The sequence below is a fragment of the Neomonachus schauinslandi genome, chromosome 1 (genome assembly GCF_002201575.2).
Source record: "Neomonachus schauinslandi chromosome 1, ASM220157v2, whole genome shotgun sequence".
Classification (NCBI taxonomy): Eukaryota; Metazoa; Chordata; class Mammalia; order Carnivora; family Phocidae; genus Neomonachus; species Neomonachus schauinslandi.
In genome coordinates, this window is record NC_058403.1 from 199,451,015 (window position 1) to 199,478,905 (window position 27,891).

General features: G+C 50.9%; 2 protein-coding genes across 3 annotated transcripts in view; one reads left to right on the forward strand and one right to left on the reverse strand.

Moving 5' to 3' along the window:
• Nucleotides 1-5,342, forward strand: part of FYCO1 (FYVE and coiled-coil domain autophagy adaptor 1) — a 74,234-nt gene extending 68,892 nt beyond the window's left edge. The window contains exon 18 of one of the 2 annotated variants that reach the window (XM_021683227.1): nt 1,474-5,342. In XM_021683227.1, coding sequence (XP_021538902.1) covers nt 1,474-1,549 — 76 coding nt within the window. In that variant the 3' untranslated portion in view covers nt 1,550-5,342. The remainder of the gene's footprint in view (nt 1-1,473) is intronic. The other variant, XM_021683226.1, reaches the window with a different exon arrangement.
• A 12,724-nt stretch (nt 5,343-18,066) lies between these two features.
• Nucleotides 18,067-27,673, reverse strand: CCR9 (C-C motif chemokine receptor 9). The gene is made up of 3 exons (XM_021683060.1): nt 27,626-27,673; nt 20,783-20,829; nt 18,067-19,215 (listed from the first exon to the last, which is right to left on the reverse strand). The coding sequence occupies exons 2-3, from the start codon at nt 20,801-20,803 to the stop codon at nt 18,127-18,129; spliced, it is 1,110 nt and encodes a 369-aa protein (XP_021538735.1). The 5' UTR covers nt 20,804-20,829; nt 27,626-27,673; the 3' UTR covers nt 18,067-18,126.
• Between the last annotated feature and the right edge of the window lie 218 nt (nt 27,674-27,891).

Genomic DNA, 27,891 nt, shown 5'->3' on the forward strand with positions numbered 1-27,891 from the left:
TGGATGCGTGGATGGATGAATACATGGATGGATGGATGGATGCATGGGTGGATGGATGGATGGATGGATGGATGGATGGATATATGGATGGATGGATGAATACATGGATGGATGGATGGGTAGATGCATAGATGGATGGAAGGATGGATGCACGGGTGGATGGATGCATGGGTGGATGGACAAGCAAGAAATGAAGGCCAGGACTAGAGCTGTGAGAGGGAGCCCCTGGGCTTCTTGTCATGGCAGCGGGAGCAGTGTATACTGTGTCGGGGAAGCACAGCATCAAAGCACCAAATACAGGTGCAGGAGTGAAGGGCTGGGGGGCAGGAAATTGGGAATATAGGGAGACAGGCTGGAGGGGCAGCCAAGGAAGGAAGCTGGGAGAGGAACACATGGGTTGAGCATCTGCCATGAGCCTGGGCCCCCACTTCATGAAGACACGAGACAGGGGTGGTTAAGTTTGCTGGGACCCTTCCCTTGGGTTCTTCTGGCTTCAGCATAAGCCCTTTGTTGGGGCCGCCTTTTTAGGAGACCTGCCTGACCAGCACGCAGCCACTTCTTCCCTGAGTGGGGCCCTGAGCTAGCGGCCACATCCCCCCATACAGGGACCCTTCCCAGCCCACTTGGCTTTTGGCAGAATAACTAGTGAGGATACTCTAGGGGTGAGCTGTGCCGCCCCCTCAGCACCTCCCAGCCTTGAGCGCCCAGGGATTGTGGCCAAGCACGTCCACTAAAGGAGGGGCTAAGAGGAGGAGCTTCCCATTCTCCCCCTCTCCTCCCCCTCCCCTGCATGCCCCCATGAGCACAAACATACCTTGAATTAGCTGGACTCATGGGGCACAGGCCCAGCATATTCCAGAGAGCTGCCCTCCGAGTTCTAAGTGCCCCTGAGCCCCATCTCTGCAGAAGCAGTGAGCACTGTCACCACCTCACTGGGACTCCCGGTGGGTTATCAGAGAGGCCGAGGGCAGAACGCAGTCCCATGCCCCAAGCAGGCCCCTAGTTCCCACTGGAGGCCACCACAGTGCTGTGACCCACCCCGCCTTACTCTGTGCCGGAGATTTCTAAACCATGGGTGGCAAAATGGCTTTAGGCGCCCAGTGGGGATGAAATCCATACTCGTCTCCTCCAGAAACCTCTTCTCAGGGTCCACTCCCTGCGCTGCACCCCCTGCAGCCCCCACATCCCCCAGCAGCTTCAAAGCAGGTGTTTGTGTACCAAGCCCCAGGGAAGTCCGTGCTGACGTCCCAGGACCCCTGGACCCCTGCTTGGGGGAGCTCTGCTGGGCAGACAGGAAACAGGGTGAGGGGCCCAGGCCCCTGCCCCCACAGAAGGCTCCGCCGCCAACCCGCCCACACGCCCAGCCAGGTCGCTGCAGCACCCCCCCGAGGAGGCCCCCCCCAGCCGCCGCCGCTGCCCTCTGGCTTTCGGCGCTCCCAGTGACACCCTCCTTTCCCACTTCTGTTTCCTCAGGTTTGTCTCCAAGAAAGTGTTTTATCACTTGACGGTTGACAGGCCTGTGATCTACGATGGAAGTGACTTCCCGTAGCCTCAAGCACCTGGATTGTAGATTCTAATAGCTTCACTTTATCCACAGGAAACACTACTCTTGCTCACCTGTCACATAAAGCACTAAAAAAAAAAAAAAAAAAAAGGCAGCCGCTCCAAACGTGACCAGTGTAGAACTGGGAGACAGGCCTCCGGCCGCCCCTCAAAGCTGCATCGTCTGGAGCACTGTGTACTCAGCACTACGCACCGTCACTCTTAGCCTCCGTGGCTTTTAAGGGCTCAAGCAACGTTTCCAGGGATTAGGGACCCAACTGTCCTCACACCCAAAGGGACACTCTGCCGACAGTTTAAACACTCAGGGGACCTTGAACCTCTCTGGAGCCACAGCTGGTTCCCGGCCTCCGTGGAGAGCTCCACAGGCCAGAGTCAGTGACCCCAGCTTCTGCCCGTGGAGAGAAATGCCCCACTCTGCCCAGCAGGGGCCAGGTGTCCTGGGTGACCATGAGCCGGGACGTCCTGGCCAGACCCTGTGAGTCCTCAGGCTGCGAGGCCAGGAAAAGGAGGCCACAGGGCCATCGTAAGAGTCAGGGCGTCCCGGGTGGGGGCGGGGGGCCTCCTGAAGCCCCAGCCAGCCTCTTCCCGTCAGGCCTCTGTCCCTTCCTGCCCCAGTAAATTTATGGCTGCTCCAAAACAGCAATTTTGGAGGGGTCTCTAGCTGCACTTTCTTCCCGGCCCTTCTGTCTGGGAAGTTCTGTCCTCATGCAAAGCCCTTCACTCAGGCAGGCCCCCCAGTAGTTGAAAACACCGGCCTAGAAATCAGAACTGAAGATGCTCGGGGAAACCAAAGCCAGCGCACGGAGGATGCGTCCCGCGGTGGCTGTCTGCTCAGATGGCAGTGACGGGACCACTAAGCAGCACTGTGTGTTGGCCCTTAGGACTCACTGCTCGGCTGCTGGGCTGTCTCTGTTTGTATAAATACGAGCTTCTGCCTCATCCGCAGGCATGTTTACTAATGATCATAATCAGGGTAAGAACCACTTTCCAAAATCGGGGCCTTCTTAAAAAAAGTCTTTGGTAATTCGGGTATAACAGGCAGTTCACTTCTTGGTCCCCTCTCCCCACCCGTCTGTTCCCTGGCACCCCTTTGCCCGCTTCCCGTGGCTCAGCCTACACCTGACAGCCGGGAGCCATCTCCCCTTGGGGCCGATGAATCCTGTTTCCCTTCCCTGGCCAAGGAGGAGATGGTCTTCCTGTTGTCTGTGGTCCCTTTCTCCTCCCACCATAGGGAGCTCACCTTTGATGGCCTCTTGGGGCCTTGTTCACAGAGGCTGGAGCCTGAAGTCAGGGCTCAGACACTTCACAGGTGAGCAGGCCATCTGATGACGGGGCCCACTTTGGCCAAGGATGAGGGAGAGCGCCAGGCAGGGTGTCTGGGGATCTGAACGCAGGACCCAGCCCGTCCCCCAGCCTGCCTCGTGACTGGTCAAGTCCCACCACACGGAAGCTTCATTCCGTCACCCACAGGCTTGGCTGGGCTGGTGTTGAGAGCTCAAGGACAGGTCAGAGCCCCCAGGCCAGGTCCAGCGCAGACCCCACAGCCACCACCCAGCAGAGGGGACTCGTGGGGCAGGGGGGAGGGGGCTCAGAGCTTCCACTCAAATAGGGGACTCGGTCACTTGCAGTCAGTTTAGGCAGGGCAGGAGAGGGGGTGGTGAACAGAACCTTCCTGAGACATTAACGCAGAGAGAAGCTAAACCTCTTGCGCTCTTTCCTCAGAGCAGCCAGCTGCCTCTAGCAGAAAGCCACCGGGGTCCCTAGCATCTCCCAGTGGCCAAGGCCTTGACTGTGCTCAACACCAAGGCAAAAAGCAGCCAGCCTCCCAGAGACTCTCCCTAGCCTCACGCTTGTCCTCACAGGTGTGCCACATGGCCTGAGGATTGTTCCAGAGCAAGTTATCCTGCCTTTGAGCCCACCCTCTCCTCTGGAAAGGGTAATCGGGATGGGTGGTTTACCACAAGAAAGAAACTAACAAAAGAGAACCCAAAGCAGTCTGGAGTCTTGTTTTGAGTACTCTCCCAGGATGCCATGGAGACGGCCAGCCGATGGTATCGCCACCATCCTGTGCAGCTAACAGCTCCTGTGTTTCCTACAAAAGGCCTGGAACATTCCATCCAAGCCCCCTGGTGAATCTCTGTCACTCAGCCCAGCAGGAAACCAACTACAGCTTAAAAACCACTTGGCTCCTTCGAAGCCAGCCCAGAGCCACTCCTCCCAGAGAGCAGAGGCCCCTTGTGGTGTGTACCCCCTGGAACATTGACTACATTCAGAGGACTGCCCATTCCCCCAGCGGTCACGTCCTGACTCTGCAGCCTATTTATTTTCATGCTGGACAGACTCTTTTTCCTTTGTTACTTTGCCGTGTGAGCTCGAGTTTGCTGTGCATTATGCAACTAGAGAACATGGTGGCCTATTTCAGCGTGGCTTGTATGAACAGCTTTATTCTTATTTTGAACAGGTTCCCGACTTTACTGAGGTTTTTTGGGGTTGGGGTACTTTTTTAAAAAAATGCAGATGACAATGAAGAGCAACTATTGAAGACAGTAGCCCCAGCCAGTAGCCTGAATTACACTAGAAATCATCAATGGGACCCCAGATCACTATTCAACACAAAACAAAACAACAAAGCAAAAATCCAGCAGCCCCCAGATGGCCCAGCTCTCTGAATAACAGCCGCTCACTTTCTAGCACTGATCCCACTGCCTTGTTCACCTCTGCCTCAGAAGCCACTAATCAACCTTGCCCGAGAAGGTGGCCCCTCAGACACACTCACCCGCAGTGAGGAAGGGCGGACGTCACGATAAAGCGTGGCCTCTGCAGTGTGCTCGTGGCTGGAGCCCTCTGGACTCCAGGTCAACTGGATCAAGAAGGAATCTGGAACTGAAAAACCCTACTGGGTTTGAAAAGTAGAAAAGGAAAAGCTACATAATACAATGGAAAAATCAAAGGGATGGTTGTTCTGAAATGTTTCAGTTATCCACTCCTTGGGTGGGTAAGCCATTCTAGACTCAAATGAAAGGAAATGCCCATTTGGAGGTGGTATCTCAGAGCCAGTGCTCTATAGGATACTGGTTAGATGGCCACTGATCTTTAAGGTTTTTTTTAGGAGTTTCATTTCTTAAAGTCCACCTTCGTAACTACACGTGAGAGCCCCCATCCCTGGCTCTGAGGGGTTGAGAGTGAAAGCAAAAGCCGTCGGTGATTCGGAGAACCAGGGGTCGCCTTGCAGACACCCGTGAGCCAGCCAGCCATGTTTACAAAACACTTAGCGAAAGGTGCTTCTTAGTGGAAACCTGGAGAAGTTTTTTTCATTGCGTTGTGATTCTTCCAAGGAGACAGGAAAGACTGAATTAATAATGCCTTTTCCTTCGTAATCGCTTTTTTAAAATAATAAAGTCTATCTTTAGATTTCAGGAGACATGGCCGATGAACAGGCTTCGTCAGAACCTCGTGATGAGTGTTATCCAGGGACGCTCCTGCCTCTGGGGGCTGCAGAGCCACACCCACGCCTCTGCTGGGCGGCTTCCGAATCAGAATTGCACTTTCATTGACGAATCCTCAATTCTCGAGGCCTTATGGGATAGTGGGTCTGGGGACCCATTGCATTCTTATCTGCCAAAGAATTACCCAGAAGCACATCAAATGCCAACACCCGCCCTGCGCAGTGGGGGTGAGAAACTTTTGTATCCCAAAACATATTCCTCTATAGCATCTGCTGCACTATTTGGAACAGTTTTATTTTTAACCTCAGGATTTAAATAAAGCAAACACTATGATTGGGAGTAGCATTGTCTTTCATTCCACTGGGACATAAGGCCCGTTGATAAAGTTACCCAGACCCAGGGCGCCTGGGTGGCTCAGTCGGTTAAGCATCTGCCGTCGGCTCAGGTCATGGTCCCCGAGTCCTGGGATCAAGCCCCGCATCGGGCTCCCTGCTCCGCGGGAAGCCTGCTTCTCCCTCTGCTTCTGCCTGCCCCTCCCCCTTGCTCGTTCTCTCCCTCTCTCTCTCTCCCTCCCTGCTCCCCCCTTCCCCGGTCAAAAAAATAAATAAAATCTCTTTATTAAAAAAAAGTTACCTAGACCAGACTTGGAGTTGAGTTGCCCTGCCTGGAGATAGAGCATCAGCTTGTACTCTGGCTTCTCAGAAGGGCTCAAGGTTGCCATGTGGCTTGGGATCTGGATACTTCCCTGCCTACCCCAAGGTCAGTGTTCAGACCTGCTGGAGCCAAGGTATCATTCCAACCCACTGCCCTCCAGCACATGAGCTGCCTGGCCCTCCTGGGCTACTCACAGAGCTCCATGAGCAAAGAGCACACTGCTGACCTACCAGAACAGTGAGGTCAGGGGGAAGGTCATGGATGCCCTAAAACCACCATCAGTCAACCTTTGGTACAAAATTGGGCAAGACCACCAAGCCAAGACAGCAGGCAGAGGAAGGAGTCACATTCCCACTGCCACTTAGCTATTCATGCTGCATCAGCAGAGACCAGACAGACCCAGAGGGGCAGGACTGTCGCTCCTGGACTGGTCAGATTGAACTCAGGCTGGACAGCCCATCCACACTCACGCCACACCCCACATCCAGGGATGATGTCCCTTCCCTTGAGTGCCTTGAGCCCCACAGAACATCCCCAGCCCCCCTTCCCTCCATCTCCCTTCCTTCCTCCTCCACTCGTCCCCCTGTCCTCAGATTCTCATGTGGCCTCTTCTTTGAATCAGTTATGCAGGAATAAGTTATACTTTCTATACCCATAGCCACACTCTCCCTCGAGAGCAAGGACTGTGTTTCCTTCATCTCCCTCCCTTCCCTCGCCCCCACAGTGTCGAGCACCATGCCAGACACAGAAGTGCTCAACAGTTATGGAATCAGTGAGGATACTGGTCGGTCCCCATGCTGGGTCTGCTGTAAGGCCGTCAATAATCCCATTGGCCAACTTGGCCAGGCACAGAAGCTCCTGAAACTCTCATGGCAGAGAAGGGCAAAGGGCGAGCCTGCAGGGGAAGGTGTGGGGAGGATGGAGGTGAGCTGGTCTCTATCCTGCCCCACTCCGTACCCCCCTCTTGTACTAATGATGCCCTAAGTCGAGCCTCTTACTGTCTGGTGAGCAGGTTGAAGTAATGGAAGGTTGGTTTATCCAAGCACCCAGAACAACGCAGCGGGAGTTCCTTAGTAACAGAAGGGTCCCTCCAGAGACTTAGGAGCCACATGGGCTGGGGGCTGGAACGAGAACCAATGGAGACCCACATGGCTGAGTATGCTGCACCGGAGGCTGGGATCTGGGGGCCTCTGTGTCAAAATCCCCATCACACCCCACCCCGCTCACTAAACCATGGAGTAACCCGAGATGCCCAAAGTCTGCTCCAGGCTCTCCAGAATCGGGGCCCAGCCTAGTGTCTGCAGGCTCCAAGGCCACTGGGGGGTGCCCTGCCTCTCCTGGCCATGCTGCCCGGTGGGGCTGGAGGATGTAGAGGTTCCCCAGTAGACTCAGAAAGAAACTCTCGGGAGGTCAGCCCTTTCGGTTTGAAGATGCATGGGAAAAATCTGATGAGAGGAGCTTGCCACCCACACAGCTCTGCAAAGCAAAGAGATGGGTGAAACCTGTCACCCAAGATGAGCAAATGGACTTTTTTTTTTTTTGAGAGAGAGCAATTGAAGCTGAAGCCATCAGAAACCAGGGGGAGAGCATAGCTATTATGAAAGCCATTCAAAGTGGGTTAGGGTTGACAGAAAGGTCAGCCTTCTCCGTTTCCCACACCTGTGGTTTCTGGAGGATGGTGAAGCTGAGCACAAGTGTGATCGCCAACCTCTGGCCTTTGATGTCTGTCCGCCGTCCATCCCCCTTCCTCGAGCGCTGGGTGAGGACGGGGCCTGGTGTGGCTTCCTCACACCTCCTGGCACGGATGGACTGCGGTTGTCTCTGACACGGCTGCCCCACCCAAAGCCTGGAATCAACTGTCTTCTTAGCTCAAAAATGAACAAAGGGAGCCAGGTGTCGCCAAACATGACACACGTGAGTGTCCTCACCGAAAGGAAGGCCTCAGTGCTGGGCCATGCTTGGCTTTGGGCCTGGGGCTCCCTAGAGTCATCAAAGAGAAAGCGATGTCAGGTCAGGGTGGGGGGCCGGGCATCCCCGGCTTTCTGCTCCCAAGGAGGCCTCTGAGGGAGCCTTGAGGAGAGAAGGAAACTTCCCGGGGAGGCCAGAACAGCCGTGGGCCAGGTCAGTGGGGCAGGCTCTGTCTTCTCCCCAGGGAGGAAGGAACGGGGTGAGGGAGGGGTGCGGGGGACAGAGGATAGGAGAGCAAAGAGGCGGGGAGGAAAGAGGGATGCGTGGGAGGGGCCTTCCTGGAGGCCTCAGGGAGGGCCAGGCCAGAGTCTGGGTTAGCAGAAGTCCCCTTTCTCATCGGCGGAAAAGCACCATGGGGAAAATGGCAGCGTCAGTGGGGCCAAAGCCAACCACCACATCCGGCGGAGGCAGCATTTTAGTGGAAGCAAGACCTGGATGGTTTGCCACACACACAAGGCGGTAGCTGCAGATATGGACAAGGTCGTCGGTCTGTACCTCTGGCTCGGGGTTGGCCTCAGGACTTCCCATGTTCTCACAGAAGGGCCCTGAGGTGGGGCAACAGCCGCAGTTGCCCCCCACCACGAGGCCTCTGCACAAGACATGGGTCCCTGTGTGCAGCCAAAGGTCTTCGGAGAGACAGCCCTTCACCAGCTAGGACCTCCGCCCCAGAACTGCGGGGTGTTCTCAGAGGATCACACGTTTACGCCCATATCAAGTCCGGTTCATCAGGCTGCTTCCCTCACAAGTCACCGAGGAGGTCCTTGAAGGTCGCTGCTGCATCCCCGCTTTGGTTAGAACTTGAGGAAAGGGGTAAACCGAGCTCGTGGATCTGTCCCCAGATTTATTTCCACCAGTGACCCTTAAATCATGGAACCAGGACTTCTCCCTCAGCCCACTGGCCCAAGCACTGGGCGGGGAGGAAGAGGTGGAGATTTCGATCTTGGAGAAGAAACTACTTCTCCACAAATACCTGGAAGGAAATTGTTCTGCAGGTCAGATCTTTCCATGACCACGATTTCGTTTATGGCTTGTTGTGTTTGTCTTCGAGGACATACTGCTAACTGGCAGATCATCTCTAAATGGAAAAACATTCCCTTCCCCAAATCCGAAGTGGTCCCACTCCTGTCCAAAATGTAAGGATTACAGGAAGAAATAGGAGTTGGGTACTGATGGATACATGTTGGAGGAGATCAGGTCAAACATGGTCTCCTCGCCTGGTCCATCCCCAGAATTCAGAAGGTCCATGAACGTGGATGGGGGGCAGGGGGGAGGAAACGGCATCTTTCCCCCAACTTTGAACTAAAATTTAGATCTTCCCTCCATGATGAATATAAAGACCATGCCACGCTAGTATATGTCAGCAAGACCTGTGACTTTGTCACCAAGGAAAAGGACAGACAGTTCCATATGACACAACAGCTATGACTCTCAAAATGCCATCACCACTCTGAAGTGAAGATTGTCGTTAGACCTGCTGGTAGATCCTACGTAATGCATTAATAATAAAAAGGCACGTATATGACTAATTCATACATTTGTTCTAATTTTTAGAGAATTGTATCTCAACTGAGGTTTTCTTTGTAATCCTATATATTTTATTTTATTCATTTTACAACATTCTGAGAAGGAGGACAGTAGGCTTTATCTGAGGCCAAAGGAGTACATGAGACGACAAAAAAAAAAAAAAAAGTTAAGGAACTTAAGGAACTTTGGGTTCTGGCAGGTCTTTATGCAAAAAAAAAAAAAAAAAAAGAGGCAGATCAGCTCATCGCAGCACTGGTTTGTTAATAACAGTCGGTAGCAAATATAATCAATCTCACAGGCTCTCTCCATAAGTCACCCCGAGACCCAGGGGAGCTGGTAAGGCTGAACCATTTATAGAGCTTGTTACTCCTACTGCATCGTGTGGAGACAGCTGTGGGAGCGGTTTTCTCTCAACCGGCCTCATTTTACCAGAATGTAGATTATCCAGTGATTTTTATTTTTTTTATATTTTTTAAAGATTTTATTTATTCATCTGTCAGAGAGAGACAGAGACAGAGAGAGCACAAGCAGGGGGAGTGGCAGGCAGAGGGGGAGGGAGAAGCAGACTCCCCATGTAGCAGGGAGCCCGATGCGGGGCTCGATCCCAGGACCCTGGGATCATGACCTGAGCCGAAGGCAGACGCTTAACGACTGAGCCACCCAACCGCCCCTATCCAGTGATTTAAAAAAACAAACAAACAAACAAAAATGGGTGCCTGGGTGGCTCAGTTGGTTGGGCAACTGCCTTCGGCTCAGGTCATGATCCCAGAGTCCTGGGATCGAGTCCCACGTCGGGCTCCCTGCTTGGCAGGGAGTCTGCTTCTCCCTCTGACCCTACCCCCTCTTGGGCTCTCTCTCTCACTCTCTCTCTCTCAAATAAATAAACAAAATCTTTAAAAACAAAACAAAACAAAACAAAACCTCTTGACCATCACAGCCTTACTGTGCATCATCCTCCAGACAAAGGGCTGTATGGGTTATTTACTGTCACGATGCTGCTGCCTAACAAGAACCTCCAAACCAGTGGCCCGATCACTGAGGTCAGCAGCACCTCATCCGAGCTCTCCCATGTCTGACAGTCGGCTGACTGTCGGTTGGTCACGGCAGGGCTCGCTCTCGCATCTGTGGTCAGTTGGTTGGTCCAGGAGGGGTGGGGGGGGCCGGCTGGCCTACGATGGCCTTGGCCAGGTGACCGTGACCTGCTCCTCATGGTCTCCACACACTGCGCCCCCCCGCTGGCAGGATGGCCCAGGCTGGTTCAGGTGAGTGCTGGGCGGGTTTCCAGAAGAGCAAATGCACGTGCACAGCTTCATGCTCTCTCAGAACTGTCACGTGGACCGTAGGCTGTCGGCCAGAGCAAGCATCGAGGCCAGCCATGGGAAGAGAGACCGCGCTCGATGGCTCGGTGAGCGGTACGGGGACCACAGAGGGCAGAGGCCGCCTCAGAGCCTGACGATCTGTCCTTCTTGTACCTTCCCTTCCGCCCTGGTCCCACCTCCCTCGGGAAAACACTTGCCTTCTCCTCCAGACACGCCCATCCACGTACACCACGCCACACTCGAGACTCTCCGTGGACGCATGGTCTATGACAGCAAGAGCAAGGAAGATGGTGTCACAGGGGGTGGCAGGAAGGAGCGCACACCCGCCCACCAGAAGATGGGGACACTGTTGTACATGTTTCTGGATGAGGACGCTGGAAACTTCACAGTGGCTCCCCCTGGAAATGGGGCTGGGGCGTCTGTTCGGGCTTTGGAGGTGGTGCCAGGGTATATCCTTCTATACCATAGAATTATTTTTATTACACACCAGTTTAACTTTTAAAATACCGAAAACAGAGGCACCTGAGTGGGTCAGTCGGTTAAGCGTCTGCCTTCGGCTCAGATCATGATCCCAGGGTCCTGGGATCGAGCCCCGCATCGGGCTCCCTGCTCAGCGGAGAGTCTGCTTCTCCCTCTCCCTCTGCCCACCACTCCCCCTGCTTGTGCTCTCTGACAAATAAATAAATAATATCTTTAAAATTTGAAAACAAATTCACATCAGCTCATGGCTGTCTCAATTTCCCAATAAATAACCAAATGCCCAGTTCCTATGAGCTCAAGTCATCACAGTGTTGTTAATCTCTCTCTACGTTCACCTGAAGGGTCAACTACTCAACAGTAAGCATGACCACATGAAGCCAGGAGGGGAGGGCCCAGGCGGAAGCTGAAGCCTGGGCAGGATTCCTGTTCCCCTGCGTGGGGGCCAGCCCGGCCACGGCCACCCCGCCCTCCTGACTCAGGGCCTCTGCGGGAAGAGAGCCACGCCTGGATTCCAAGGTGTGAACTGACCGCTGGAACGAAAGTGCCTGCCCTCCAATGGGGGAGAAAGTATAGCAGAGCATCTAAGAGATCGGATTCTAGTATCAGAAAACCACGAATGCATTCCGGCTGCCACTACCTCCTAGCTATGGCTTGAGGCAAGGGACGGAGTCACTCTGTGCCTCAGTTTCTCCACCTGTTAAGTGGGAGACATAACAGTAACTACTTCCTAAGGATGCTGTGGAGACCGCATAAGATCACAAAAGGGCCTTGCTGGGGCGCCTGGCTGGCTCCGTCAGGGGAGCCCGAGATGACGCTCGATGTCCGGGTTGTGAGTTCGAGCCCCATGCCGGGTGTAGAGATTAGTTACAAAACAAGGGCCTCGTATAGTGGTTCCCGTAAAGAATCACTCAAAAATGTGAGTGCAGTGATTATTAAGAAAGTCATCTACCTACAGCTTTTCCCCTCTTCGGCTCTTTTCTCCCTGGGTACTAGTCCTCAGGGCAGTTGGGGGATGGAGTGATCGGGGTCGTTGAAAGGCAAGTTAACGTAAAGAACAGCAGCTTGCAACAGTTTTAACACATGACCCCAAAGTTACATGACACCCTTCCCATAAGAGGTGGGTGGCTGCTCCCCAGGATTCTGGGCCAGCCCGGCACCGTTCAGACCAGGGGAGAACAGCCAGAGGGATGCTTTGTGATTTCCAGTGCCAGGTCTGAAAAAGACCTGCAACTTCCCCCTGGTTCTCTGGGACCCTTGCTCGGGGGGAAACCAAGTGCCATGAGCCCCCCCAGGCTGAAGAGGCCACACGTTGGTGCCCTGATGGCCACCAGCCCACGGCCTGACCTCCCCGTCAAGCTTTCGGGGGGGACCGCAATCCCGCCCGGTGTCTCACCACAGCCATGGGACCGACCTCGAGCCACAGATGCCCAGCCGTCTCCAAACCCGTGCCCCACAAAACGGTAAGCACGAGAAAGTGGCTACTGCTTTACACCACCGAGTTCTGTGGCGACAGTGACAAGGACACAGCTGAATGGAGCACCAGCGAGTTTGTCAAATCATTTCGTTGGTGTAATTGTGAATGAACCAAAAGAACGCTATGTCAAAAAATATATATATTACAAAATCAATTCCCCCCAAACTCAGTGGCTTAAGACTGTAGTAATGATTTTATTACATGTCCTGATTTTCTGGGTCAGGAGTTTGAGCAGCGCTTGCCTGGGTGATTCTTCTGTCCCCTGGGGTCTCGATGGCGCCACTCAGCGGTATGCAGGGGGCGGATGGGCAGGTCTGTGAGGGAGTAGCCAGGAAAGACGGAGGCAGGGGCGGGGGTGGGGAGGGAGCCCAGGGGTGCTGTGGCCCAGGAGTCGGCCCGGTGGGGGGGGCATGCTCTGCTCTTGCACCTGCACACACATGCACGCACACCTGCAGAGTTCGAGGCCCCACAGCTGTACGTGTTCAGGGAGGAGCCCCAGGAGAGGGAGCAGGTAGGAACCTTCTCAATTCTGTGAGGATGATGACATTGTCCTTTGCTGGTTCAGCCTCCCAGCCCACTTCTGAAGGAGGCATCAGCAGGGCCCCAACGACTGTCACACGGCATCGTTTAGAGCTTGCATGCCGTGCTGTCTGTCCATCTGTCCTTGCATCCCCTGGTACTCAGCCTGGCATTTGGCCAGTTGTTGGTCAGCCCTCCAAAGCAATGGCTGGTTTGTCTGCCCATGGCAGGCAAGGTGGGATGGCATCACGGGCAGAAGCCACGGCGTGAGGCGGGCCTGGCATACCCTGTCCGTGAACTAGCCTTACAAACCCCGTGATCTTGGGTGGGTCCTGGCAGGGAGGCTGTGTCTGCCGCTGCGTTGGTGCCCAAGATCTCTGACCGCTGCATTAAGATCAGACACGACCTTTGCCCCCAGCCTTCTGAGACATGTTCTGGGACAGATGCTCACCACGCTACGTAGCTCATGGACACCCGGTGCTCTGCACCCATCTGGCCTGAAATGGGCTCTCGGAATTGGCAGCCACTGGTGGAAAGGTTGTTGTGGAGTGACTTCTCCAGAAGCAGATACTGAGCTGGAGTTCGGGGTGCAGGGTGTTTATCAGGGATCAACCCCCATGAAGGGAAGTGGGAGGAAGCAGGATTGAGCAGAAGGAGACTCAACAGCGAAGCAAGCCTGATGAAGCTGCGCCAGCCTGGCAGGGAGTCCCGGAGCAGATGCCACCTCCCAGACGGCCTCCGTCCCCCGCCTCTCGGGCCCTGGAGGAACCGGCAGCTGGAGATTACGTGCTGACCACATTCCCTGCGAGCTCGTCCTCGAGGGGAAATCCAGCTGGTGCACCTCCATTTGCCCACAGAGATTTCTCACTTAGCCTGCGGTCCCAGGATTGAGTATGACAAGTGCGTCAAAGGTGGAGGGAACTCAAAAAGAGTCAAATGGAGAGACACATTTGCGTGTCTTTTGTAGGTTTTTATAATAGAAAGACATTGAATGGGACATTAGCTCTGGGGGGGCATCTGAACCAATAAAACAGAAATGATGAAAGGCACTCCCACTCCCAGGAGGATGCAGGCACAGACCTGAACTGCAACAGGAGGGGCGGATGGGGTGGGGGAGAAAGAGACTGCCCTGCCGAAGCACCGTGGGCATCTTGGATGTGACAATGACCACACTCTACAGCCCGGTATTCACTGATCGTGTGCAGTAAATGACCTGTCGAATGAAGAGGGAGATTCCTTTTGAGCATCTAAAATGTGTAAGGCAAGGGTGCTGGAGGCCATATTATCTCCCTTTCTTCAAAGTCATGTAGACCCCCTTGACCAGAGTGTAGGAGAAGGAAGAGGTCAGTCCAGCGTGGGACAAAGGTCCTCGCGCACCCGAGCCGGGGTGTAGGGGGAGGATGGGGATGCTTTGCTCATCCCTTGACCTGGACCCCATGGGAAGCTTCAACTTATGAGGCCAAATCAGAATTGGGACACCAAGCTACTGTTCAAAACACCGAAGAGCTGTCTGGACGCGTGTGACGGCTTTTCATTTATTGTGGCAGGAAGTCGGTGTCCAAAGGTTTCATGCTTCATTACAGCCTTCATGGGGCCTTGAAGCCCATCATGGACGCACTACCCGTCACCACCGCACCACAGCGGTGACGGCCTCCAGTGAAGGGTCACCAGAGCAATGGAAGGCGCTCACTGGGACTGGTCGCTTCCTTGCGCAGAACCACTTGTAACAACGGCTATGGCCCAAGGGAAGATATTCTGAGCACACGCCTCTCTCATGGGAGCCAACAGGGAGCGACCCGAGCCCTCGCCAGGCCATGGGAAGGCACTGTGTCCAGTCCCGCTCTAGCCAGCCCTCCCTTGATCACCGGTTCCTCTCAGCCTGCCCGTAGGGAACAGGGCAGCACTACTACCCTAAGGACATAACGTGATGTTGCTCAAGGTTGCCAGTCTCTATTTTTTCCGAAGTTCTCCGGCAGCCGACTTCTGATATATGAACTACACATTTGAGAAATGGCCAGTTGTAAATTTTAACAAGGTTGTTAGTTCCACATAGTGTATCTACCTCACGCAAGGCATGATGTGTGCGGTGAGGGTGTTTGGCCCATACAGCAGATCTGGAACACACGCAAAGACGCTTCTTCAGCGGCTCACCCAGAGAGGCTGCCACAGGGAGCTTGTCCTCGGTACTATCTACAAATCAGTCTGTAAATACGAGGCCTCCTCACGCGCCTCAGCCAAGGGCTGTCACCTGACAGAGCCTTGCATACTGTCCTTCATATCTGAGTCCACATGGCGCTTGGCTTTTCCATATTGCCAGAAGGTTAGCATCTTGAGGGAAAGGGCTACTGTGAACCTGTTATAGCCTTGGTGAGTAGAGACGGTCTGGCTCATAGTACATACAGAAATGTTTGCCAAGCGGATGAATGTTCCACAGCCCCAGAAGAACGAATCTCCAGCCATTCACTACTTCAAAACAACAACCCCACTGGAATGTCCATGTTGTGATGTGTGGACTTAAACTTAGTTTAAAAAAAAAAAAAATTTTGGTAAAAAAAAAAAAAAACGATTTCTTTTTTGATCATGAAAACACACCATCTTTCAAATTCAGTTTCTTGATTTTTCTCATTTATGGAGTTCTCGTCAACCATAATTTGATATGATAACCCTTTTTTAACTTTATTTCAAAAAGTACTCACATGGCATATTTTCTAGAAATGTCGAGTGAGTCACAGTTCCTCATGGGTTTCCCTGTGTTGGCTCTTCCAACGTTTTTATCTTTGGATAAATCTGCTACCAAAACCTAGACTCGTCTGAATGTAAAATGGTCCTATTTATGCAATCATTTAAAAACTAAGACAATTTGCCATAAAACATACTTAAAATCTTTACCATGTGGTCCAATGGCAGCCTGTCTAATCCCATGTTGGAGCTGTGTTAGGTCTGGGACAGTAGGGACAGTCATGTCCTAAAGGAAGCCCTTGGAACTAGGCATGACCATTGTCAGATGCAACCCGGGTTTGTCGTTCTCAGGGCATCGCACACCCCCTTTCGTAAAAATCAGAGGGGAGAAAGGTGGAGTCCCTAGCATTTTTTTTCCAACTAACGTGCATTGGTCAAAAGTACATGACCTCTCAACTCCTATAATATCTCCATTCTGCTGTGTCTTGAGTAACTCTACGCCAAGTGTAGACCCAGCAAGCACAATCAGGGCTCACCCCCTCTCCCTCCACCCCTCCCCACGTCCTCAGCTCCACCGGGGTCCCTGTGACACATGGTCTCAGAAGCACAGTATCAGAAGGGCACTGAATGGAAAAGCCAAACTCAGTAGTGTTCTTTCCACCTCACTGCAACCGTGCTTGTTGCTTATTCTCCCGAGTTCCTTAAAAGCCACCTGGGGTCTCCCGGAAACAGTAGCTGAGCGATGGCTCTGTCCATACACTGGCCTTGGGGACGTCACCCTCCCCTCGACTGTAAGCAGCGCTTGTTATACTGGGGCCCATGTCGCTTTGCTGGTCCCAGACCGATCGATGCTTATTTACCCCCAGCCACCTGCACACGGGATGGGTTAGCAAAGCCTTCGTATTACTGCCCATTTTGTGCTCCCTTTATTGCTTACGAACATGTACTTTAGACATGGACAGGGAGGAGGAGGAGGATGTGGCAGAGTCCGGGGCTTCTGTGCCCCCTTTGGAAGCCATGCTGTTGGGACTGAAACGCCGGTGGTGATTCACAGCTCTCGGAAAAAATCAGATGCCTCCTCGAGAGCAAGTGGCAAAGCCGGGTGGTCTGTGTGCCGCTCGAATAGCTCCCCTTGGAAATTCCACTGGACTCATTGGGACAAACCTGGGAAATAAGCTTGACCAGAGGAGAGATAAAAACTGGGCACCCAAAGGGAGGTGGGGGGGGAGTAAGTGGGGAATGGGCATTAAGGAGGGCACTTGCTGTGATGAGCACTGGGTATTGTAGGCAAGTGATGAATCACTGGATTCTAGCTCTGAAACTAGTAATACACTATATGTTAACTAACTTGAATTATTTTTTTATTTTTTTAAATATTTATTTATTTATTTGAGAGAGGGGAGCAGAGGGAGAGGGAGCAAGAGAATCTTAAGCGGACTCCCCACTGAGGAGGGAGCCCCATGCAGGGCTCGATCTCACAACCCTGAGATCATGACCTGAGCCGAAATCAAGAGTCGGATGCTTAAATGACTGAGCCATCCAGGCGCCCCTAACTAACTTGAATTTAAATAAAATCTCAAAAAATAAACAAACAAATGGGCAGTCAAGATGGTTTTAAGGTATTTTGGAGATTTTATTTCCTTATCTTGGCCTTATTCTTCACACTCTAATAGGGCTATTGGACCTTTAATGGGACACTTTTAAAATACAGAAATGATGAAGAAAGTGACAAGTAATGGGTATTTTACGCAGTCATCAAAAAGCACTTTTTCCAATATATAAAATGTTTTCACATGTGAGAGCCAGATAGTTAAAAGACACAAAGCAAAAGTGAATTGTATTACTTTTTTTTCAGCCTCATCTCTCAATTGGAAGCCTTTGAACACGTCAGCACTATATAGTAAGAAAAGGAGAAGCAGCGTGGAGGCAGATATCTTTCCAGCAAGCTCAGAAACAAGAGGCTCAATAAAACCAACCCGCTTTATAGGGAGCAAAGAGGACCATCCCAAAAGCCACTCGGCAGAGTGAGCCCATGACAGAGCTAGGGCCGGTTCTGCCAACTCGGGCTCTCAGGGTCCCTGCACAGTCTGACCAACCCCTGTGACACGAGTGGACAAGCAGAGTCCTTGGGCAGGTCAACCCTGCAGCCAGCTATGGAGTCACAGAAGAACTCCAGAGGTCAGCTGCATTAATGCTTGGGCAAGTGGCAAAAAGCCAGGGTGGTCTGCAAGATCGTCTGTTGGTCCTCCTTTGAAAATTGTGGCCATTGCTGCCAATGACAGTGACAGTCTCATGGGACAGCCAGTCAATTTGGAAAACTCTGGCTTGGAAAGTCTAAATTAAGTAATTGCCCAAATTCATCTTTTTCCGGGTTTTTCTTTTTCCACACTTCCTTTTTCTTCTTCATCATTGGTTTCCCTCCAGTTGCATCCGTGGGGCAGCCGTACCTGGATTTCTCATGACTTCCGAAGAGGGCCATCCATGTCGGAGCAGAGACTCCTCAGTAGGAGAGAGCCCCCGAGGTTGTCTCCAACAGCATGGATGACAGCTTCACGCTTCCCTCTCTCCTCATGAACGAGACCCACTGCGCCTGGCTGATGCAACCCAAACTCTTCAGGGTCTTCATAAGATCCCGGCGGAATCTCTCACCCACAAAGACATAGAGGATGGGGTTCAGGCAACTATGGAAGAAGGCGATGGTTTGGGTGACCTGGAAGCAGATGTCAATGTTGGTGGAAATGGCACAGTTGGAAATGAACACGGTGTAGGCATCGATGGTCTGCACCAACAAAATGCAGTTGTAGGGGAACTGAGATAGGACAAAGACAGTAAGGACAGTGATGGTCACCTTCAGGGCCTTGTGCTTGGATGACTTCCTGGCTTGTAACAGAGTGTGAATGATGATGGTGTAGCAGCACGCCATGACCACGAAAGGGAGGAAGAAGCCCAGGACGATCTTCAGGGTCAAAACAGTCGACTTCACTGTGGCACTCTGCTCACTAGGGTAAACCATGGTGCAGATGGTGATGTCAGATTGCTCTTTGAGTTGACTGTACATGATTTCTGGGATGCAGAGTGCGGCCGCCAACACCCAGACAGTGAAGCAGATCATTTTGCTGTACAGGAGTCTTTTCTGCCTCCAGGTCTGCGCTTTCATGGCCTGAGCAATGGCGATGTACCGGTCCACGCTGATGCACATGATCAGCAGCACGCAGCTGTAGAAGTTCATCTTGTACATGCTATTGACCATGCTGCACAAGAAGGGATGGAATCTCCACTGGTCAGCGGCGGCAATGGCCCAGAAGGGGAGGGTAATGAGAAAGAGAAGGTCGGCAATTGCCAAATTCAAGAGGAACATGTCGGTCATGGTCTTGACTCGTGTGCAGTACCAGTAGACAAGGATGACCAGACTGTTGCCCACAGCGCCCACGATGAACACGAGCCAGTACAAGGGTGGGAGGAAGTGGCTCGCAAACTGCCTGACATTGTTTTTCTTACAGAATAAGTCTGGAAAGTTGTAGTTCACGTAGTCATCCATGGAAGACGTGGAGTGGTAGCTGTAGTCGTCGGATAAGTTAGAGATGGGGTTCTGCAAGGAGGTACCAGACACCGTTAGGTCAAGGACAATCCTTTGGAGGACTGCAGGATGGCAGAGGTGTGGACCACATGACCCTCCCCATCCCAAAAGTCTATGACAAGACAGAGACATGTATGCATGGAAAGTAGGCATGTCTTTTTTTTTTTTTAAGATTTTATTTATTTGAGAGAGAGAGTGAGACAGAGCAAGAGGGGAAAGGGTCAGAGGGAGAAGGAGACCCCCCAGCCGAGCAGGAGACTGCTCACGACCTGAGCCGAAGGCAGTCGTCCAACCAACTGAGCCACCCAGGTGCCCCGAAAGTAGGCATTTCTGAGAGCGTCTGCTTGGATCACCTGGCAGATTTATATGTTCAACGAATGTTTATCGCACACCAAGGCTACGTCAGGTACTGTATGCATGCTAAAAATGCAGTAGCGGCTAAGTCAGACAGGGTTCCCTGCTCTTGTGGAACCCATCTCCTAGTGGAGGGCACACACAGGCAAACCAACAGTGACAGGATATGTGACAAGTGCTCAGACAGGGTATGACCCCTTTGGGACCAATGATGGGCACAAAACTTTTATCAAACTCTGAATGATTCTGATTTCTCCTCTCTATTCCATACTCCCAAAAGGTTCCTTAGAGGCTCCTTAACTTTTCCGGGTCCAGATTCCTCTGAGTCTTCTGAAAGCTATGTATCCTCTGCTCATGAAACACCAACACACACACACACACACACACACACACACACACACATTCATGCCCTCTCCCGTGCATGCACATATACAAACACTGGGACAGGCGACATAATTTTCAGGATCCCTTGTTCAAAATTTGTTAAGAATTTCAAGACAGCAGAGCATTAAATCAAGCAGGTGGCACTTTTAGGTACGGGCCCTGTGCAGCTGTATAAGTTGAACACCCATAGACCATTCTGTGGTTTCTCTAAAGGCTCTGTCCTGTTATGCAAGAAGCCCAACCGATGGGCTCACCAGGGTTTTTTTTTTTTTTTAAACCACATTATGGGTTGTCCCTCACCCTTGTTTGTCTTGATTTCAGAACAGACACAAAGGGGGCACCTGGGTGGCTCAGTCATTAAGCGTCTGCCTTCGGCTCAGGTCATGATCCCAGGGTCCCGGGATCGAGCCCCGCGTTGGGCTCCCTGCTCTGCGGGAAGCCTGCTTCTCCCTCTCCCACTCCCCCTGCTTGTGTTCCCTCTCTGGCTGTGTCTCTCTGTGTCAAATAAATAAATAAAATCTTAAAAAAAAAAAAAAGAACAGACACACAGAACCAAGCTCATCTAGTTAAAAATCATAAACACGCTTACCTGTTAATAAAATCTCAAATAGCATTTTCCTCTCACTTCACCACATACCCCAAAGTTCTTCTGGCTTTGTGTGTTTGCAAAGACCTCTGTGCCAGGGCCAATGGCCCCTCTGGGGCACAGCTCAGCCGAGATCTTGCCCCAGGGAGACCGCGCAGAGAAATCCCTCCCCACCACGGGTTCCTTCCCACACTCCCCAAAACAGGCAAGACGACAGTGCGTTTGGAGGAGACTGAGGAGCATGGCTATACTCACTGTGAATTCTGTGGCCATCATGATGGATCAGAGATGCAAGCTCACTTCTAGAAAGAGAGGACAAAAATCAAAAGGAGGTCTGTCTTACAAAAGAACAGTAATAAACACCTAAAGGTGGAAATTGAATGTTAAATTCATTTGTTCTTATGAAAAGAAAGAATCCCAAGCAAAAGTTAGAGTCCACAGGACACTGATGTCAAGCTGAATATTCTAGATTTCAAAATGATCTTGGTCATTAACAGAGGAATGAGAGAAACCTCTCCTCTGAGAGCCCTTCGGGGCCTTAATGTTTTCCCAGCACGTACTTTTTACATTAGCTCGTTCTCTCTTGACTCAACTTCTCAATCAGAGCTGTTTTGCTAAATGCCCCCACCTTTATTTTATCAACCAGGGGGCTCCTGAAGATCATAGGACGGAGGTTGACTTGAGAACCCTCTGGGCCCAGACTCCGCAGGGTAACCAGGTGGCAAGGACATGGGGGGACAAGGGCTGGGTCCCTCTCCCAGAGGGGTTCAGAGTCCCAGCGCTTACCTACATGCTCCATTTACAAGCCCAGGATAGGAAACTGGGCCCTATTTTCTCTGTCCCCTGACTCCAGCAGGAAAAGGAGGTCCCAGGATTTGTTTAGCAAAGAAGATGAAGTTAGTTCCCTAACACAAAGAGCCTCCAAGCTGACTTAAATAAATCTTGGCTATTGTTCTTATGTGCTTTGAATCTCTGTAAACCCACCCCGACATGACTCAGGGAAAAACGGCTTGCCTCTCTTCAAGGAAGGGTCTCTGCCTGAGCTGGCCATTTTTTTTATACTTTTAGCCAGCATATTCCAAAGAACCATGTCCAGCACCACGCCCTAAATTTCTAGAAGAAAACAATTCCCCTTCATAGATCCAACCTTAACCTTTTGGTTTCCTTTCCATAATACAGCATCGTGACTCAACCTCCTTTTCTGAAAGTACGGTGGTTTTCAGTACCTGATGTGTGGTACAACTACTTTGGAAAACGGTTTGTCGGGTTCTGAAAAAGTTAAACATACACTCAGCCTGTGATCTAACCATCCTGCTCCCATGTACTTACCTAACAAAAACACAAGCATGTGTCCATACAAAGACTGATATACGAATGTTCACAGCAGCTTTATTTATAGTAGGAGTTACTGGAAACAACCCAAATGTCTGTCAAGTCTCGGGAAGGGATAAGCGAACCGTGGCGTGGCCACACAATGGAATCAGAATGAGCAACAGATACACACAGAGCCACACGTATGACTCTCAAAATAATTATGCTAAGTAAAGAAGCCAGACCAAAGCAGCACATACTGTGTGATTCTACTTACATAAAATTCTAGAAAATGCAAACTAATCTATTGTGAGAGAACGCAGACCGGTGATTTCCTGGTAAGAGAGGGAAAGAGGCAGGGGAGGGTGTGCTGAGGGGGAGGGGGGAGGGGGAGGGGCAGAGGCACACCAGGAAGCCTGGGGGGTGGGGGTGAAGAATATGCTGGCTCCACTGATCCTGTGAAGGTTTCGTGGGCATATACGTATGTCAGAACTGACATTCTGCACTTTAAATATGTGCAGTTTCTTTGTAGTTGGACCCCAATAAAGTGGTTCAACTGAAGAAAGGAAAAACGGTGAAATCTCGCAAAAACTTTCTGGTTTTCTTCCTTCCTCAGAGTCCTCTCTGGCCTTCAGCAGGCGAGGAAGAAGGTGGCCAGAACTTGTTCCTTGCGACCTTCTTGCCAGCAACTTCTCAAAAATGCCTTGGGAGTGCCTTGTGCTGGTTATTGGAATTGAGGGCTCAAGATGAACTCGTGTTTTCATTTTTTATTTTTTTGAAGATTTTTTTTATTTATTTTGAGAGAAAGAGCGTGAGAGAGAGAGAGAGCATGAGCAGAGGGGAGGGGCAGAGGGCGAGGGAGACGCAGGCTCCCCGCCGAGCAGGGAACCCGATGCGGGGCTCCATCCCAGGACCCCAGGATCATGACCTGAGCCGGAAGGCAGACACTTAACGACTGAGCCACCCAGGCGCCCCTGGACTCATGTTTTTTTTTTTTTTTAAGATTTTATTTATTTGACAGAGAGAGAGATAGCAAGAGCAGGAACACAAGCAAGGGGAGTGGGAGAGGGGGAAGCAGGCTTCCTGCAGAGCAGGGAGCCCGATACGGGGCTCGATCCCAGGACCCTGGGATCATGACCTGAGCCAAAGGCAGATGCTTAACAACTGAGCCACCCAGGTGCCCCTGGACTCATGTTTTTAAAGCTTAGATAGATAGATAGATAGATAGATAGATAGATAGATAGATAGATAGATAGAAAGATAGACAGACAGATGATTTGTGTGTATATGTACATGTATTGTCTCCTGAAAGGACCCAGAAGAAATGACACAACAGAATAAGCATCCAGTGCCCAGATCTTAGTTTCTAAATACCTTCCTCTACCAAAAGGAAGCAGGACTCTAGAGAAATGTCTGACTCCGGAGCTGGGGCAGAGACACTAAGATGAACCTGGAACTGACTGTTTTTTTGTTTGTTTTTTGTTTTTGCATCAGGAAGCAAGTGTTTGAAGGACCATGAGGACTCATCAAAAGGACGTAGGTGCCAACCTGCTGGGGCTCCCACTAGCCAAATCGGAGGTGATTTGGGCACCAAATTAAGTAATGGTGGCAATCATTCTAGCACATCCAATTACGTGAGGCTCCAGGAATCCATACTGATGCAAATAAATGAGAAAATAAATGAAGAGGCGAGAAAGCACTTCTTATGGTGCCAGCTACTAGCTACAGAAGGAATCCTGGAATTGGAAACTCACCAATGGATGCTGAAATTAGTGGTGGATGTTTGGGAGCAGGGATGTTGGCCTCATCTCAGAGATTCGCCCCGCCGCCAAATTCCATATCGTCCCATTGACTTTACCGTCCTCTATTTTGTTTCTGAAACATGCTCTTAAAAAATAAATTCTTTTTTCAGGGCGCCTGGGTGGCTCAGTCATTAAGCGTCTGCCTTCGGCTCAGGTCATGATCCTAGGGTGCTGGGATCAAGCCCCGCATCTGGCTCCTTGCTCTGCGGGAAGCCTGCTTCTCCCTCTCCCACTCCCCCTGCTGTGTTCCTGCTCTCGCTATCTCTCTCTCTCTGTCAAATAAATAAAATCTTTTTAAAAAAATCTTTTTTTAAAAAAAATGCCCAGTTAAACGTGGAAATTCCCAAAGCAGCTCGTGTAATTCTATGACAGCTTGGGGAACAGGGAGATAGGTTTTTGAGACATTAGCCAGAAAACACTTCATATATTTCACTTTCATATATTTCTAGTACCGGGGCTTCCTTTCTACCTGCATAAAAAGCCTGAATATGAAGAGATAATATCGAAGAAAACAAACTCCCAAGAAGAAAGAATGGCTTTGGTATGGTTATAGCTAGTTAGTGGGGAGTGTAAATTGCGTGTCCCCACACTCTCCAGCCTTTAAGAGTCAGCAAAAAAAAAAAAAAGTCACCTCCTCATTGAAGCCCTTTGGGGTTTCCCCAGTGCTGGAGACAGGATGGTTAATATTTGCACCCCTCCTGCCCTCTTGCCCTTGCCCTGTGCAAACTTTTCAGAGGATGAAGCTATCTGTCAAAATTTACAAAGCACAACAGTTCTGACTCAGCACTTGATCTGCTGGAAACATGCCCTATTGTTATTCTCACAAAAGAACATAAAGACACACCTTGGGAGATGCATGTGGCAGTATTTTTTTTTTGCAGAACAAAAAAACTAGAAACAACCTAAATACCCAGCAATTGGTGATATTTTGATACATCCTTCAATAACACACAAGTAGTCCATAAGGAGAATAAATTAGACCTCACACTGATACAAGGAGGTCACCAAGAGCATCAGGTAGAAACGCAAGGTAGAAGACTATGTTGCATGATCTTTTAAAAAAAAAAAAAAAGTATGTAAAAGTTACACACTTCACTGCTCATCAGTACTGAAACATTTTCTGGAAGGAGATAGAACAATTATGGCCAGTGGAAAGTGAGACTTTCATTTTTTTCCTTTAGGTTTTGTAAACCATTTAAATATTTTACTTTGTGCATGAAATTTTATTTTAAGAACTATCATAAAAATAACTTGTCGCCTTTTTTTTTTTAAAGAAGCCCCAGGGTGCTTCCATTCCCTACACCATACACCTGTTTGCAAAGCTCGTTCCCAGAAGGTACTCACAGCCTGCTCCAGGTGGCCTGAAAGGTAGCCAGGACTAGTAATTAAATTCTCTGTGGCTACTTTTTGCGACTTTGAGATCCTACATTAGCTTTTTGTGAAGCTTGTCTTGTTGCTGTTATAAATGTGTGTCTGGCTCATGGAAAATTTAGAGAGAGTCAAAGAGTAAAATCAAAACCTATTCCTCCCTAGACCCACCATCAAAAGACACTGCAGAAGTCCCTCCATCTAGTTCCCCTCCTCCATCAGAATACTCTTGGGAGATTTTATTGCACCCATTGCAAAGTCTCCAAGCTCGCTTTCATTTTCTTCTCGCCCCTGAGAAGGAGGCAAACACCCACACATAACAAAGCATACTGAAAGCAGGCCCCTCTCGGGTCTGCTGGGAGTGCTCCAGTGTCTGGCTCAGCACCGCACCAATCTCTTCTCGCCCTTGGAAGGGTGGCCTCATTATGGGGCTGCAACTGCTCAAATCTGAAAAGCCTGCCCATGTCCCGCAGCATAATGGATGTGGTGAGGGGAAGCACGACGGACCCCCAGCTGTCCCTGGGTCCATCCCTTTCTGCCTGTGGGACCTTAGCAAGAAGCAACATGCCCTCACCGAGCCTAGATTTCCTTGGCTTGCAAGGGCTTGTGGCAAGGGTCAAGTGCAATGCTCTTTGCAGAATGCAAAGGGCTGTGTGAGAAGGAGGGAACATTCTTCATCCCCCAGCTACTCCTTCAGTGTGTCTTGACACCAGATACACCTGCTCGGCTTAAACACGGTATGAGACATGATCCATGTCCTCAAGAAGCTCACATTCAAGTACAATGGATACGTCATTGCTGCAAATACCAACAATGCTAAATGCTACCAATCGCTTTGGGAATTAAGAGGAGGAAATCATGACTCCAGCACTAGGGAAATCCAGGAGGGCTTCATTGAGGAGGTGACATTTTTTGCCTACTCTTGAAGGCTGGGGATGATGGGGAAGTGCAATGAGGGGAGAGAACACTGCTTGAGAGCAGGGAAACGTATCCACAAAGGCATGAAAGCCAGAAAATAGGAGATGTGTATAGGAGCTTTGGTGGTGGTAGAAGGAAGAGAGAGCTGTTAATTTACCAAAAAAAAAAAAAAAAGTACCTCTGAGAAAAGTTAGGCTGGCCTCCATTACTATCCAACCATTATTTTTCTGTTCTCCTCTATCCTTAAGTAATCGACACGAAAATCATCATGGAGGGACGCCTGGCTGGCTAACTCAGTAGAACGTTGGGATGCTTGATCTCCAGGTTGTGAGTTCAAGCCCCATTGTTGGGTGTAGAGTTTACTTTAAAAAAACATCATCATGGAACCCCAGCCTCCCTGCTCACTGGAGCCAGTGAGCTGGATACAGATACTAATGCGAGTGAGGAATGTGGGTGTTACTTTGATTTTTGTTCACTTTCCTACACCGAGATTGAATCATCTCTTGCATTTTTTTGGTAGCTCTGCTTTTTTTAACACAGCCTGAAAGCAGGGTCTCTGAGCTGTCTAGCAGGCTGCAAGCCTGGGTCGGGCGCCCGCCCCCTGCCCCGCAGTAGCCTGTGAGTGGGGAGTCCTGGTGGGGGGCTTCAGAGCAGACAGACAGATATGGAGAAAAGAGATGTCGAGCTCCAGGGGCTTGTTCAGCAGAGGGAGGAGGAGACGGGCTCTGGCAGGCTGGTGGCCGCCCCCCATGTCCAGCTCCGGGCTCGGCGACAACTCGCCTGTCGCACTGGTCAGCTACAGAGCCTCGGCTGACGGGAAACTGCAGAGGGTACGCGTGTTGGAAAAGACAAAGCCGTAGTCACTGAGGAGTCCTTGAAAATAAAGGAGCTTTGCTGTTTTCTGATTATAAAGGAGATTTTGTACATTTCATATTGCACAAAAATAACAACAACAACCACCCCAGAGCAAATCAATACGATGACGACAATTAAAACTGCTCAAACAACCCTTTCTTGGGTTGGCTATTAGTCACTTTCTGAGATGCATCCTTTTAGATGTTTTCTCTGCAACATAACCTCACACACACACAGTTAATGGGAAGGGAATCGGACTGCACAAATCTTTATCAATCCGGCTTTCTAGTTAACGTTCTTTCCCAGCCCACTTTTGCGGATTAACGTGGAGCTCTCGTCAGATCGTCAGACTGGATAGCCGTGGGGTATTCCATTGTCTGGTTATGTCACAGTTCACTTAACCAGTCACCTCTCGGTGCAAAGTTTGCTTGCTTCCAATTTCTCACTGCTACAGAGAATGCTGCCCCGGGCATCCTGTCCATGGGGCAGTCTCTCAGACCCAAGGCCCTCCTGGGGGCTTCACTCTCCTAGTGCTGACCACCTTCTTGTCACCTGTCCCGAGTGCCTGCTTCTCCCTCCTGTAAGGAACAAATCACAGAACAGACTGCCTTGAACCTTTACTTCACATGTGTGGGTGGGAGGGTGTCTTATTACTCATCCTAGGAAGCCTGGGCAAGCCACTACCTAATTCACCTTTGCCTCCCTGGAAGCTTCTAGCAAAGCACCTGGTGCTCATGACCACTGGACAAATGAGCAAAAGCCTGGGTTTTAGAAGCCATCAAAGCAATGCACAGTGAGGGCACAGGAGACCCTGGGATGCGCGGATGAGAAGGGTGATACTCACTGTGGAGCGCAACAGGAGAGGGTCCAGGAGAAGGTGGCCCCACCAGCTGTGTGTGGGAGGAAGGCTGGTCTGCTCTCTGCCTGGGATGAGGGGCAACGCTTCTATGCGTTCTGTGCAGACAACATCGGCAAAAACACTAAAGGAAGTCAGGCCACCCCTGCCTGTGTTGTCACTGGTGGGGTGGCCCCGGAGGGTGGGGATGGGGAGTCACCAGCTGCAGCTCCAGCAATCAGCAGAGTTGATGATTTGCAACCAGAAGTGAAAAA

Coding starts and splice junctions, on each gene's coding strand:
- CCR9 (XM_021683060.1), bottom strand. CDS start 20,803: ATGATGGCCACAGAATTCACA. Junction 19,216..20,782: donor TGATGGCCACAGAATTCACA/GTGAGTATAGCC, acceptor ACCTCCTTGCAG/AACCCCATCTCTAACTTATC.